Genomic DNA, 16094 nt, shown 5'->3' with positions numbered 1-16094 from the left:
TTCTTCCTGCCAATGTGGAATTCGATCGGGTCCACAGGGCCCTTGGCCCCCGCTCCACAGATCCTGCCCGGCCACGAGACGTGATTTGCCGCTTCCACAGGTACACTCATCGCGAGCTGGTGATCAGGAAAGCCTGGGAGACCGGACCGGTGGACTTTGACGGGGCCCAGGTTAAGATCCTGCCTGATCTCTCCAGAGCTACGTTGTACCGTAGGGCCCTCTTGCGACCGGTCCTGGATCTGGCACGGAGGGAAGGTGCTACATACCGCTGGGGCTATCCGCTGACGGTTACCATCCGGAAGGCCAACTCTTCCTTCACCCTCCGGTCGCCGGCGGAGTTGCTGTCCCTCTTCGAGTTTCTGGGGACTCAGCCGGTGCAGGTGCCGAATTGGCTGACGCTACTTCCCCGGCCTGCTGAACGTCGGAATGGACCACCCCGGAGTGGGGGTGCTTCCTCCTCCCCACGGCCGCAGCGCACCCGCCGCCGGTCCAGATCCGGGGTGTCGGAAGCTCAACGAGAGGACTGATCAGTCCGATCCTGGGGGTATTGAGGTGAGCTGCTGCCTTCTCTGACTATCCTCTCCGGTTTGCCCCGTCCTCTCCCATATGTACTGTAGCTGTCTCGCAGAAAGATGCAATGTGTCTTTGGATCACGGCTTCCTCGTGCCCTCCCATGCCCCCCTTTGACTGCAGATATGGTTGAAAAATTATCCTCAGGCTTCTGCCCCCCTTTTGCAGCCATATGGGTTTTCCCGGGAGTTTCCGGGTACTGTTGCCCGCTTCTGCCCCGGTGTCATCACTGCTGGATTCCCTCCCCCGAATGGACGTGGGGGGCCCTGCCTCCATGCCCTGACATTGTTTGCCCCTGCTGCCCCCCCCCCCTGACTGACCCGTGGAGTGAACTATGGCTGACATTCTGGGGAGGGGTGTGGTGGAGGAACTCTCCCGGATCCTACGCTTGTTGTGCTGCTCGGACACGGATGGACTGTTCTTCTGGGGTCCCGGGGTAGTGGGAGGCTGGTGTACCCTTATACGACTCATTGAGAGATGCTTGGGGGTCCGGTGGTGGTGGGTGGGTATGGGGCACCTGTGGCTCGCCCCGGTTCGTGGCTGTGCACGGTGACGCCGTGGCGGGCGGTGGGCGACTGTGCCTCGGTCCCCCTGCCCTGTGGTTGGGAGGTGACGTGGGCTCCTTTTGGCTGCCCCCTGCCGCAGGGTTTACCCCTGCATTCCCGCGCCCTGTGTGTAGCCCAAGTGCCGGGCGGGCGGAGGTTGGAGGCCCTGGCCCTTCAGGGATGGTTGAGGGGAGGGGGGTGGGCTGGGAGAGGTGTATAATATGCAGGGTTGTGGCGGATTCTTCTGACTTGGATGTATCTCCACATGCAATGTGCCGCGGGGGGGGGGGGGGGGGGGACATGCGCGGGACTTAGATTGCTGTGACTGAGGGTGGAGAGAGGGGCGGTGGCTCCCTGGTGTTCCTAGGGCTGTGTGCATGGATGCTTTAAGGAGGGAGGAGATGTTATCTTGTTTGTACGCAGAGGGGGATCTGGATCGCCTATCTCGGGGACGCCCACCTGTGGGTAGCGAGAGGTGATGTGGGGTGGGGAGCTGCCGAGTTGTCCAATCCCCGGGAGTACTGGTGCCTTACCTGGTGTTCCTCGGTTCCCGTGCGATGATATCCGGGCCTCCGCCCTCTACTGGGGGTCGCCCTCATCGCGCCTCCGCGTGGGGTGGAGTACCCACCTGCCCCTTCCGGGGATCCTTCCTCCCGTTTTCTCATCCTTGCGAGGGGGGGGGTTAACTGGGCGATCCGGGTCCCTCCTCGGTTATGTTACTGTTTGTTTATGCTGTTCCATGTCAATATGATGTTTACTACTGGGATGTCTAGGGGTTGGGCCTCCCTGGTTGCTGCTGATGTGCCTACCTGACTCTTTTGCCTTCCTCTTGTGCCCTTGTTTTCCTCGCTGTCAACTTCTGCTCCCTTATATATCTACTTTTCTGACTTTTCACTGTAGTTGGGCTGGGGGGGCGGCTGGGGCTGGTGGTTTTGGTCGTGCCTACTCTGCCCGCGTCCCCACATAGGCCTGCACTTAGGTGGACGTCTCGGTCCCCTAGTGCCCCGCAGCGTAGCTGCTCCTTAGTGTACAGGGGGTGATCTTAGCCTCCTCTGTCTGTTCTCTTTCTCTCTTATCTATCTTCACCCTTTTCCTCCCCCTCTCCCCCTCCCTTTATTACTACCCCCCTTTTTTTCTTTTTTTTTTTTTTTTTTTCTTCCTCTCCTCCCCCTCCCCTCCCACTCCCTTGGTGGGTGTCCTCGGCATGGACGTGCTCACTGTCCTATCCTTGAATGTTAAGGGACTTAACGTTCCAGAGAAGCGCAAGGTCCTTCTCAACGACTTACGTCGCCGAAAAGCCGATGTAGCATTTCTCCAGGAGACCCATTTCAGGCAGGGACGCCTGCAGCTCTTGAAGAATCGTTTCTACCCCACGTCTTATCATTCCACTAATGCTGCTGCCAAATCAAAGGGTGTGTCGGTCCTCCTTTCGGCTCGTGTCCCCTGGGTGCTCCGGGACTCCCTGGTGGACCCGGGTGGTCGCTTTGTGTTTATTAAAGGCATGCTTGGGACCTTTTTGGTGACATTAGCTAGTGTGTATGCCCCAAACGATGGACAGGAGGTTTTCATAGCCCGAGCCCTTAAGAAGCTTGCAGCCTTTCAGGAGGGCCAACTGATTCTCGGTGGGGACTTTAATGTTCCACTTTCTCCAATTGTAGACATGTCGTCGGGCTGTTCCTCGTTTCCACACGGGTCTCGACGGCGGATTTTGCAGGTCCTCCATGAAGCCCAACTTGTTGATGTATGGAGATTGCAACACGGGGGGGAGCGGGACTACAACTTTTTTTCGTCGCCTCACAAAACCTACTCCAGAATTGATTTTTTTTTGGTTCCTCACCACCAACTCCATGCAGTGCTTGCAACCTCCATCGACTCAATCACATATTCGGATCATGCTCCGATCTCGCTTACATACCAACTCACGGAGGGGGTGGGGGTGGGGTCGCGATTTTGGCGGTTGAGTGACTCCCTCTTACACAATGCTGAAGTCAGGGCGGATGTCACCCGGGCGCTCGCTGACTATTTTCGGGAAAATTTGACTGATGACTGTGATCCAGGGATCGTGTGGGAAGCCCACAAGGCTGTCATTAGGGGGGTCTATATTAAGCATGGCGCTAGGCTAAAGAAGCTGCGATCGCAACAACTTGCGAAGTTGCTGGGGGACATACATGTCTTGGAGTCCTCCCACAAGAGAACTCTAGACAAGACAGCAGAACGGGAGCTTGGTTCCTTGCGCAGACAGGTACAGGACCTACTCTTTGCCAAGGCGAAAGCGGACTTACAGAGAGCCCGACACACATTCTACGTTGAGGGGAACAAGTGTGGGAAGTTACTGGCGGCCTCTGTGCGGGCGCAACGACAGGCAACCTATGTCCCTCATATTGCATCCTCTTCGGGTACTACTGTGACTTTGCCTAAACAAATCGCAAATGCCTTCAGGGGCTTCTATGAATCGCTGTACAATCTCCCGGACTTGGACGCGTCTCAATCCCGAATAGACGACTATTTGGCCTCAGTTACGTTACCGTCCTTGTCGTCGGAGGCGAGGGAAGAGTTGGAGGCGCCCATTACCCTATTGGAACTTCAGGGTGCCCTGGGTGCATTCAAGGTGGGCAAGGCTCCGGGGCCGGACGGCTTTACCTTGCCGTACTACCGTACCTATTTCGCGGAATTGAGCCCACACCTACTTTCATGGTTTAACCGACTGGGTAGGGGGGAATCTTCCTTTCCGGTGGATACACTTAGGGCTCATATCTCGGTGCTTCCGAAGGAGGGTAAAGACCCCTCGCAGTGCGGTAGTTACCGACCCATCTCGCTCCTTAACCTGGATCTCAAGATCTTCACGAAAATTATTGCAAACCGCTTGAGTCCCCATATGCCACATTTGGTCCATCTAGACCAAGTGGGGTTCATACCCTCCAGAGAAGCGAGAGACAATACCTCGAAAGTATTGAACCTGATCCACATAGCCAAGACCTCTCGGACGCCGTGCGTTCTTCTTAATACAGATGCAGAAAAGGCGTTTGATCGGGTCAACTGGCGCTTCATGATGTCCACCTTACGCTCCATGGGTTTGGGTGATACCCTAATGTCATGGATTGGTCACGTCTACTCACGCCCCTCGGCACAGGTAAAGTGCAATGGCATACTATCTGATTCATTCCGGATATCCAACGGTACTCGGCAGGGGTGCCCGCTCTCCCCGCTGCTTTTTGCACTCTCTCTGGAGCCCCTCCTGTGTAGGGTTCGGTCCAATCCGGATATTGCTGGAGTTAGGACAGGGGACCTGGACTGCAAAGTGTCGGCATATGCGGACGATTTGCTCTTCTCGCTCACCAATCCTATTGTTTCAGCGCCAAACCTTTTGCGGGAAATAGAGCAGTATGGTTACTGCTCTAATTTGAAGATCAATTTTCACAAGTCCGAAGCTCTGGGGGTGGAAGTACCGGCGTCTCTGTTGTCCCATCTGTCCTCGACATTGCCATTCCGCTGGACCACCTCGGCGATTACATATCTGGGCACCCAGATCTCCCCGGATTTGTCGCAGATTTATGAACTGAACTTTCCTCCTCTGCTGATTCAAATCCGTAAGCTCTTGGCCTCCTGGGCCACGGGCTTACATTCCTGGTTCGGACGCTGCAACCTACTTAAAATGACGATTCTTCCCAAGATTCTCTATCTCCTACAGGCTCTTCCTATCAAGATCCCGTCCTCTTTCTTTGCACAGGTCCGCACGATCTTCATCCGGTTTATATGGGCTAATGGGCGGCCCCGCCTATCTCGTAGTCATATGACTTTGCCTAAACAATTTGGAGGTCTGGCCCTCCCGGACGTGGAGAAATACCACCAGGCAGTACATCTTAGTCGCGTCTTGGATTGGCGACGGCACTTTACGGGCAAGCTGTGGGTGCAGATAGAGTGGCAGCAGCTGGCTGCCCCCCTTGGTGGGGCACCATGGCTTACGGGGGACCTCCCCCGCTATATACGCTCCCACCCCACAGTGGGGGTGACGTTGGCCACTATACACCCGCTTATGTCCAACCCTATGATCTCTACGCCATCTTCCCCGCTTTATCCCATCATCGGGAATCCGGCATTTGAGCCCGGAATCCTAGATCCGGTTCTTCGCGGATTGGAGGCGCGGGGTGTAACCCGGGCTTCTCACTTTCTACGGGGGGACTGCTGGCCTTCGATGGAAGACTTGATGGCACAGGAGGGCCCCTTTCGCCTGGGGTTCTGGCGGGCAGTCCAACTCCATCATTTTTTGCACTCTTTGTCGGACCCTTCGCTTTTTGCGAGGGACCTTACGCCGTTCGAAGTCCTGTGCGTAGGGGAGGGTGGGCTGCCTAGCCCTCTTTCTAAATCCTACAGTTTGTTGATTACCCCGGCAGATGACTATGCGATACCCAGTCTGGGGAAGTGGGAACGGGACCTCCAGCTGCAGTTGTCCTCGGCTCAACGACTAAAGATCTGTACCCTGGCTTTGAAAACCCCGACCTGTACGAAATTACAGGAATTGAATTATAAAATCCTTACCCGTTGGTACAGAGTCCCCTCTCTCCTACACAAATTCTTCCCGGACACGTCGGAGCTTTGCTGGCGCTGTGGGGAAAGTGTAGGGACCATGCTGCATATCTTCTGGTCATGTCCTCGGATTGCACCCTTCTGGAAGGAGGTGCGGGCGCTTCTGGGAGAACTCACAGAGCGAACCCTCCCCGACACCCCGGAGTTTTATCTTTTACACTTGTCCACCATGCCGATCTCCAAGAGTAAACAGTCAATTATCCCACACGTGCTCTGTGCTGCTAAAGCCTGCATTCCGATGCTTTGGAAGTCGACTAAAACCCCCACTATACAGGATTGCACGCGTAAATTAGTGGAGATCAACCGGATGGAGGATCTCACACTCACGGCACAAAATAGAAGGGAACGATATGAGAAGACGTGGGGATTCTGGAACGCTTTCATCTTCACTGACAAGGGGAAGTCCCTACTGGGCACTTAGAGCTGAGGATTGAGCTGGCGCTTGATTGGCGGGTGACGCAGTCGGTGTCGGGCGCCCCACCTATCCCCCACCTCCCCTCTCCCCCCCCCCCTTTTTTTTTTTTTTTTCTCCGCCTTCGGCCCTCTGTTTCCTTCACTCTTTCCCCTCCCTTGGAACTCCTGCTCTGCACTTCCTTATCTTGTATTTTCAACGTTCTATAAAAGGTTGGGTAGTGACAGTTTGGGAAGAGTTGTTGATACCCTGCTGATATCTTGTATCCCTCTCCGGGTGTCTTGAGCTACTGTAGTTCGGACGAGTCCCGAGGGGGGGGTGTTTCGCCCCCTCTTTTGGATGTGGAGACTTGTTTTTCCAGTTCTCTCTTGCATTAATGTACTACCATTCTTGACTGTTTATTTTGTATGGAATATGCTTCCCCTATTTGACTGGGGTATTTTTCGATCACGGTTGTATTTATGTTTGTTTTTCCCACTGTACTGCCTTTCTCAATAAATAAAATATTTGGAAAAAAAAAAAGACGGAGCGTCTTCTAGAGGAATAACCGTGGCTTTATTCAATCTAGCAATTGGTGAATCCACCACTGGTGGTTCTGTCCATTTCTTAATGAGGGTTTCCTCAAACGGATAACGCCTGTTAATGCGTTTAGAAATAGTAGAAGTGCGTTTTGGCAGACTCCATTTCTTCTTTGATTGGATTGCCAAAACATTTGGGCAATGGAAAAACCTTCGCCACTTTGATGCGTTTTTTAGTCCCAAAAGGGATTTCAGTTTCAGCTATTTCCGACGGAATACCCTGTAATCTTAAGGTTTCTTGAACAGATACAATGAGTGCGTTTACCAACGCTTCCTCTTTGGCTATGGCTGATGCCGAAACATCCTCCTCACTGTCTGAAGAGACAGTACACGAGACACCAATCCCAGATGAGGTGCCTGCAACTGCAGAAATAGGCTCAGAGTCTGAATCCGAGGTCTCAGATAATAAGGGGTTAGGCGGGGGTCGCTTTCTTGCGCCCTGTCCCCGACAAGCCACTTCCACCCGGGACACAAAAGTTTCCATAATAGCTGACAATGATTCAACCGTCAGTGGGGTGCTGGAGGATCCTGCAGACCCCTCGAGGGGATCCGGAGGAGATACACGAGTGGCAGGGTCCATGTTAATTCAGGACACCTTTGCCAGAAAAAACAAAAAAACTTTTTTTTTTTTTTTTATGTGTCTCCCCCTAGCGCAATAGCGCCCCTCAGAGTACCTGCTTCTCGATCCCCACAGAGAGAGAGAGAGGGACCCCCAAGGCTCACCAACCGATGCAGTGAAGTTTCCAACCAACTGCAGTCAGCGTCTGTCTTTTACAGACTGAAAGGAGCTGTTGCTTTTTCCCGGGTAGAAGGACGTGGCTCCGCCCCCTGTGTACGCCTTCCGGCGTTCCCAGCTCTCCACGAGGTAGCTGGGCTCATGAAACATGGCCGCCCCCATACAAGAGACATTAGACTCCAAAAACATGGCGGCCGGCGTGACCTGAGGACATACATGCACCTGGTCTACGGCAAAATGGCGGCGGACCGCCGAAATCGTTTTTCCCAGCACATCCACCTGCATCTCTGCTAAGTGGCGATTTATAGATCTACAGGAGATACACTACAAATAAGGTAGGATTATACCTCCTATGTCTGCTGTAATGCTACAGTCTGCTGGGTAGAGTGTTAGCTCTCAAACCAAGTCCACTTCCCACAAACACATACTGTATTTACAAGGGGGACTTTTAGTGTCAGATATATACTGACCATGTATGGAGGGGCCCATAATTCATACTGCCTCATAACGAGGAAAGAAAAAAGGGAACGTTTACTCACCATACCAAACCGACAGGCACCCTCTCTTCACAATACCCTCTCCACCGGGGTGGGGGGTTGTGGACCACTCCGGACGCCTCGACTCTCTGGTTCCTGGCGTCCAAGCGAGACTTTTAACTCGCAAGGTCAGTCCCTCCACTGGGACTCCGTCGCGGCCGACCCAGCGCGGAGCTCTGGTCTGCACGCGCTCGTAGGCAGAAACCGGGGTGACCACTGGATCTCAACATCCAGCCCGTCGCCCGGCCCCGCATACTTACTTGAATGTGTCGCGGCCGACCAAGCGCAATGCAATGGTCTGCGCGCGCTCGTAGGCCGGCTGGGGTGACCACTAGTGTCGCCCAGTCCGGCGTTTTTGCTTGAAGATCTCACAGGAAAAAAACACTGGAGAAAAACTACCTAAAAAATGTTTTTTCTAAAGAAAAAATCTTGCCAGGACCAAAAAGATCCCAGCAAGGAACTTAGGTCCTTACTCCTGACTAGACAGAAAAAAACTGATTCCCTGTAGCAGAGAGAGGGAGGATATACCCTCAGGGACTGCCCCTAAGGTGGAGCCAGAACGTTTTGTCTTTCTGCCTAGTCCTACTCCTGCGGAGACAACATAACCCAGCTCTTGAGAATCAAGAAGACTACGTCTGTCAATGAGCGATAGAGAAAAAGAATTTTAGAGGTAGGCCAAAAACCCTATATTCCTAAATTCTGCATCACAGGACACAGAATATTTGTTATTCGCGACTACTTGGGATACCCTAAATAGCTGAATAAGAGTGGTAGGAAATACACCAACAAGGCCAACACACTCAAGATCCAAAACAGAATAGGGGGAACCGCACTACAAGATCACTTGCAAGGCCTTTCACCCAAAACTGGCATTCACAAAGGAGTGAACATCTACCTGGTAGAACTTTGTACATGCATGAAGAGAAGACCAGATAGAAGCCTTACAGATTCATGCTGAATAGCGTAGAAAGCACTGACTCCCATGGTAGAACTGACCTTGACCAGGAAAGGAGGAACCTTGATACAATAGGCCTGAGAAATCCACCTAAAAATTCTTTATCGAGAAGTAACCTTACCCTTGCGAGAAACCTCAGGGGGAAAAAACAAGAAATCAGACTGTTGAATTAAAGCTGTAGACTTCAGATATACTCAAACAGCTTGAACATCCAAACAGTAAAGTAACTTCTCATTAGGATGCATAGTTAAAGGATAAAAATATGGAAACACAATGTCCTGATTCAGGTGGCATGAAGAAACCACATTCTGTAGAAGGGGAACCGAGTCCTCAACACTACCTTAGTCTGGTTAGGGAAGGTTAGCTGCAAGCCACTGTAATGGCAACCAAAAAGACAACCTTGTGTAACAAGGAAATTTCTTAGAGGATCAAAAGGAGAAGTCTGCAAAAGAGACAAGACCAAATTAAGGCCCCACAAAGACAAAGGCGGCAATCTACAGAGCAATGCATGGGACATCCTGCAAAAAGCCTTTAACTAAAGAATAAGACAAGATAGGTTTTTGAAACAGAACAGCCAAGACAGAGTGCTGTCCCTTGACAGTATACTTTGGAGATATCTCCACACCAGATTGAATAAAAGCCAAAATGCTGTACATGACTTACTGGACGGGAGGCTCACAGCAGGCAAAAAAGTTTTCTATGTGCGGTAGCACACTTTTCTAGCCTTGAAAGCGTAGTGATCACTGTCAGACAAAAAGCTCAATTTGATAGAACTTGCCAATGATGTCCGAACTCCACCTGGGTTAAAGGAAACCAAAATTTTCCAGCACAAAGCAGAACCCTGGCCAATGCCGTATCAAGTACTAAGCTTAAGTACTCCAGATAATGGTCAAGGCGGAATTCTCAAGGTTCAGCACCCAGCCAAACCTCTCCAGGACTTGTACCGTATGCTGGAAATTTGACATCAGTTTCTGAGTGGATTGCTCGCTGACAAGATCACCCAAGTATCCCACAATGAGGATATCCAAGTTCTCTCCAGAATCGGAGTGGTCACCTAGGTAAACATTGACGGAGCCATGGACAGGCCAAAAGGCAACACTACAAACTGATAGTGGCAATCCTCTACTGCAAACTGGAGAAACTGTTGGCCAGATGTGTGAATAAAGCATAGAGGGGAAAAGCAGCTAAACTCCAGCTTGTAGTCTTTTGACATCAAAGCTGCAGATCCAGTCATCTATGACTGCTTGAGTGCAGGTGGCCACAAAGGCCAACAGCTCTGCCCCAAGCTGCATGGGGTGGGGCACACCTGGACTGTGAAGAGGAATTGCCTTTTGAACCTTGGAGGTCCAGGTCTTATTACAGAAGTAGAATGTAGGCGTTTGCTTCAAGCCTGAGGTTGGCTGCTTACAAAAGTAACCCTTTCATTCTAAGCGCAACAATGTTTTCTAACCTGTTACCCTTGCAGCCTTCTTAGAAATAAGAGCATGCTTTTCCCCACAGATAACTTCTGGATGAAGGTATCCAAGGATAGACCAAACAAGCGTTCACCCTCAGCAGCGTCTCAATTAGCCTCTTGCAGGTAAGTTGCACTGAGGAACACTTGGATCCTTCTCATGTTCACAGACATGGTGCCAAACTTTGAAAGCTGTTGTATGGAATCTTACAAGGCATCTACCAAGAAACTTAAAGCTCTTGGAAAGTTTTTTACAGGAGCAGCAAAATGTCAGGATCTTCCAAGTCTTTCTCTCCAAAGCAGCAAACATTTCGCCCAGACTTTAAGTGTTAAGCAAACTCCCACCACATCCACCGCAGACTACAGGGTCACTGCTACCAGAGAGGACGCCTTAAAGAGAGGCTCTAAAATCTTTTATCTGAAGGGTCTTTAACGCCTAGGATCTCTTCCATGGGGACTATTAGGTTCCTATTTAAAGTAGGAAATTGCTGGATCAACAGTCAGAGAACCCCACTTCTTGTACAATTCCTTCATGGAATAGTGGTGAGCAAAACATTTTGTTGTTAAAAACACCTTTTCCGGGTGAGCCCAAATGGCATGGATCACTTCTGGTTAGTGAGGCTGCACTGTAAAGTCTTGGGATCTTTTGGCGGCTACCAGGACTCAAAACCAGTGACTGTAGGGGAGAATTTGGGCAGCAGTTACTTGAGGCTAGTGCGTACCACATCACCAGGAAAGCCCACCATGGGGCTTTTGTATCTGGGGCAGCCCTGGACATCAGATTCCTGCTGGGAGAACTCATCCACAAAGAATTCCAGATCCTCAGCAGCCTGCACTAATTCCTAAGAAATTCACTAACACCCCCCTCAAAAAGGGAGGAGGAGAAAGAGAACCCACGTTTGCGCCCCAGACATTCCAAGCCAGAAAAAAACCTTGACAACTGATCACGCAGCCCAAAAATGTTTGCAGAAAACTCCTCGCTTGACACAAATGTAACCAAGGACTGTGCCCCTGAAACAGTGATACCAAAAAGGGCAGAGATTGAGAATGAACCTGACCCCTTTGGAAAGCCATCACAGGGCAGACTTTGCAGGGGTGTTCCCTACCTGATATAGGGATTTGGGAGCCAACGCCTTTGTCTTTTCCACCTGACCTCTCTGCCTGTGCAAGGCCATGGCTTGCCGAGAGTTAAAGTGATTGTAAATGATCAGCTTGTAAAACAACACATTCAGTTTAAAATAAAAATGAAAGGCAAAACATTTGTGTATAGATATAAAAAACATTATAAACACTTAGCCTCGGTTCACACTAGGGCGACCTGTGAGGCGACCTGTTGATTAACGAGTCACTGTGATGAATCACTCCTCCAATTCATCAACTTTGGTATGCAAATTTCAGTTTGAGCTACTGTTCTGGGTAAACAGGTTTTTTTCTGAAGGTAAGATTGCCTTTCCAACTTGGGGTGCCCTCTGGGTTTTATTTTTAGTGGTGCCATGGGTGATGGGGGGGGAAAAGGTACAATGAAATCCTTTGTTGCTAGGATGTAGGCGGTTAGCTGGCACAGCAGCCCCACTTGCACCCTCATTTGCCCCCTTCCTATGTCACAATGTCAATACAGGGATCAGCACGTTGTGTGAACTAGCTGCGTGTAAGCGATGCTCCGGCTTGGCCAGAAGAAAGACCTTTGTTTACTTGCTGATGGGAGTTATGAAGAGCTGGATGAGGCTTTCTCAGTGCCTCTCATACTGTAAAGCCATGCTCTGGCTTGGTTGGAAGGCAGACCATTATTTACTTGCCAAGTGCTTTGGTTGGATGTGGCAGGAGCAGCATAATGTGGTGCTTCAGTTCGAATTTGAGTTTGATTAAATGTACTTTTCTAACTGTTGTTAGACTACAAGTCTCCATACCGTTTCAAGGTTTTCTTGTCTGTTTTTTTTAAGTACAGCTTGCTGGGTTGTGCTGTGTCAAGTACATGTTGAATTTTGAGCGTGCAACTTGAATATCAGGTCCCTAATACAGTCCTGCAATACCTGAGGGTCATGGGCCAGGAAATCAGAGTCTGCCTCTTGCCCATTTCTGCCAAAATAGGGCATTTTTTCCACTTTAATCTGGGGTGCCTAGAGATTTTGCATACTTTTAAATGTTGGAATAAACACTGAGGTAAGGACACTGGAAAATATGTGAAAAGGAGCCTAAAGCTCCACCTGCTGGTTTAAAGGAGAATACACAAATGCTAACATTTTAAATTTTGTGTCTGAGTAAAAGAAAAACAAACAAAAAAACACAATATTATAACAAATTTATCAAGTATAAGTGCCGGTTCACATTAGTGCGATCACAGAGATTGCATGTAATTTGGAGTGCACTGCTCCTAAATGACATGCCATCTCTGTGCGGTGCAAATTTCAGCCATACAGTTTGTATGGCTGAATTCGCACCGCAATCGCACTAAACACGCACATGACCCTTTTTTTTATTCACAGCAGAATCGGATCGCATGATGGTTCACACTAGTGTGATCCGATTCTGTGCAAACTTGCAGATCGCACTGCGATATGCGATCTCAACTGGGGGTGTTAACTTTCAATTGACACCCCCTGCGTATCGCATATGACAGTGTGAACTGCCAGGGGTGTGGATGCGATGCGGGAACACGCTGTATATTCGCAGCGTTCCTGCATCACAGAAGTGTGAACCGGGACTAAGCCTGGGTTCACACTTGTGCAATTTAGACTGCTTCAAACGAAAAAAGGTGGATAAACCACCTATCTCCTGCGCTCAGAAAAGCCGACTCCTTGACTGCTCTATCCACGGGACTTTCCAAATGGCATCTTGGATGGCTAGGATCCTGCTGCCTTAAAGGACTGGGGCAGTCCAACAATACTGCAAACAAGAAAGGTATAAATCAATCAATTGATTGATTTATACCTTTGCTTGTGAGTAGCCATTTCTATGTTTTAACAATAAAGCCTATATTGAGGATAATGCGCTAGGTCGGTTCGCCTTTCTTTGTGTTTCTTGTGCAATTTAGACACTGCATGTGATAAGCACAGAAATCGCATTGCATTCCTGTGCACATTACATGCGATGTCTGGACGGTGTGATTTCAGCCATACATTTTATAAAGCTGAAATCGCTTCACATCCACAATAAAATGGTGCAGGACCCTCCCCCCCACACCTAAATCGCATCACACGGGTTTTCACATCCATGCGATGCGATTCTGCCAATCGCACTGCATTTGCAATCTGTTTCGGGGAGTCGTTAAGATAACAATGACAGCTGCAACAGATCGCATGGACACTGTGCAATTGCAATGCAGTGCGGGAAAGACACAGGAATTACTGCGTTTCCTGCATCGCATAAGTGTGAACCAGGCATAAAGCCACAATTCAATCCTTAAGAAAGTAAAAATAGTTTTCTTTATTCTAATCAAAATAGCAAACAACATTTATTCTACTAAACAAAGCATGTAAAATATTACCTTTACTGAGAAAACAACATATAGGCAAACAGAAAACCTAAGTACCTACCGTGTCCAGCATTTGCAGGACCTTGTCTTGCTCACAGGCATCCAGTCCATCGATGATCACAACGAGTCTTGTCTGGTTCTGTGTGAAACTGTCAATTGTCTTTGTCATTTTGGCCATCAGTTCTACTTCACATTTCAGAACCTGGAATCAAATATTCACACAGACACTATTAGGGCAAAACAAACCGTCTGTGGCTTATAGGCAGTCTGGATACATGATTGCTTAGAAGTCAGAGCAGGATGGGATCTTTCAACCATAGCCAGAGGACCACAGAAGTTAAATCTTTCATTAATACATTTTCCTCTTATAATGGTTTCCTTATCATTGTTCTTTTTCTTTCTCTGCTATATCCCCCTACTACCACCCATGTGCCTAAAAAAATCCTCATCTTCGGTGGGAGCCAGTTTCTGGTTGTTGAAAAACAGCTTTCTAATTAGAAGTTATTTTCTCACTGTGGTCTATAAATCATGTGAATCAACTTCTATTTTCCACTTTACTTTTATAGTATAATTCAGGTAAGTTCTTGAAATCCAAACCAAAATGTTATATAGTGCAACTTCAAAACCCTTCACAGTAATTCTCCTCTGCAAACTTTAGTCCCTATCCCCTGCTTGTAGTCAGCCAGCACCGTCAACAGGGTATCATATCATTATAACATTTAAAGTAGCAAGGGACATTATTTTGAGTAGTGTAGACTGATAACCCAGCGGCTCTAAACCTGGGAAAAGGTTATATTGTCGCTGTCACTCTAACATTATTTCCTCATGCATGTTCTAGGTAAAAACTTTGGGAAAAACCCAAGGACCTGCCCAAGGCATAACCATATCGCAAGGCATGTTCAATTCTATGTAACAGTGCTATAGACAAGTGGTCTCCAAAGATGTAGACCTTTGCTTGCTTTTACCCAGCCCTTGGGCAATATTTCATTCACTGATACCATCGATGGAGAAAAATCCCCCCCCCCCACTGTTGCACAATTCCTCCTATTGACACCAACGATGTTGCACAATTCCTCCCAATGACCCGGCAAAATTCTGCCACGTACAACAATAGGGCACAATTCTTCCCCATGACACCAATGATGAGGCATTATTCCTCCCAATGACACCAAGGACGGGGGAATTGTTTTTTCCCTCTGATGTCAGGAGCTTTTCTACTCTCAATGGCCACAGTCCAGCATCCCTGAAGTCTGAAGAACAGTAAACCGACCCTGTTTAGAATGTTTGCATACCCCTGCTATAGACCATGAGACCTGGCTACAAAACAAAAAATGTCCCCCAAATTGGTGACCAGGCAAAAACAAAATGTGATGTGACATAGACTCCTCTTTCTTTTTGTGGGTATGTAAATCACCAATGTTATGATAAAAATGCAGATATTGGGGAACATTGCTCATTGTGGATTATTCCTTTAAAAGCACAAATCATGAAGTGTCTTTTTAATTGATCATAGACTTGACAATCAGTGGCAGTACCTTCATGAAGCCCTCGCTCTTCAGCCTGTGAAGCCTGGAGGCCGCACTGTGAAGGCGCTTTCTCTGTGAGTTCAGTATGGAGTCCATCACTTGCCACCATGTGAGACAATTCAGAACCAACACCAGACCAACAACACAAGCCACAGCTATCAGAATAGCATTTACAGTCATGTTCTTCGCATCCACTTTGAAGATTGCCAGTAATATAACCCCAGCAAAAATGCAGGTCATTATAAAGATGAAAATGACAAAAGATGGAAGGCAACAGGTCTTCTTCCATTTCTTCTTCCCTAAAACAAAGCATAGATAATTTACAAAAACAGCTGTTTTAAAAGACAAGAAACAAAAGTGAATTTTATTCTGAATTTGCACTCACAAACTTTTAACAACTGGGGGGGGGGGGGGGGTTGACCTAGCACTTAGATACCAGACAAGCGTGAGTATGGATTATTTTTTATTAGAATTCATTCTGTGTATTTTAATTCCAACAGGGAAATGGGACAAGAAGAGGGCATATATGGACAACTCAGAGCAATGCATAATATTATTTGCTTTTTTTTTTTTTTATTCTGTGAATGATACCTAGAGGGTGCAGCCTTGCTGTATATACAGCGTTTGTGTTGCGCGGACACATTTTTTAATTTTACAATTTTGAATTTTTACAAGGGCAGGAGAGATAAACCATGCACGCGAGCCTATAATGAAAATGGAACACCAG

At 48.7% G+C, this 16094-nt stretch overlaps 1 protein-coding gene across 4 annotated transcripts in view; it reads right to left on the bottom strand.

The window, feature by feature from the left end:
* KIDINS220 (kinase D interacting substrate 220) overlaps nt 1–16094 on the bottom strand; it is a 337500-nt gene that overhangs the window by 223265 nt on the left and 98141 nt on the right. For all 4 annotated transcript variants that reach the window (XM_082248990.1, XM_082248991.1, XM_082248992.1 and 1 more), the window contains exons 17-18: nt 15377–15666; nt 13903–14043 (exon numbers count right to left, since the gene is read on the bottom strand). In XM_082248990.1, coding sequence (XP_082105116.1) covers nt 13903–14043; nt 15377–15666 — 431 coding nt within the window. The remainder of the gene's footprint in view (nt 1–13902; nt 14044–15376; nt 15667–16094) is intronic.

The sequence above is a fragment of the Pelophylax lessonae genome, assembly GCF_965119305.1.
Source record: "Pelophylax lessonae genome assembly, chromosome: 3".
NCBI classification, from domain to species: domain Eukaryota; kingdom Metazoa; phylum Chordata; class Amphibia; order Anura; family Ranidae; genus Pelophylax; species Pelophylax lessonae.
The sequence above is the reverse complement of the archived record's forward strand: the minus strand, read 5'-3'. Positions and strand labels throughout refer to the sequence as shown.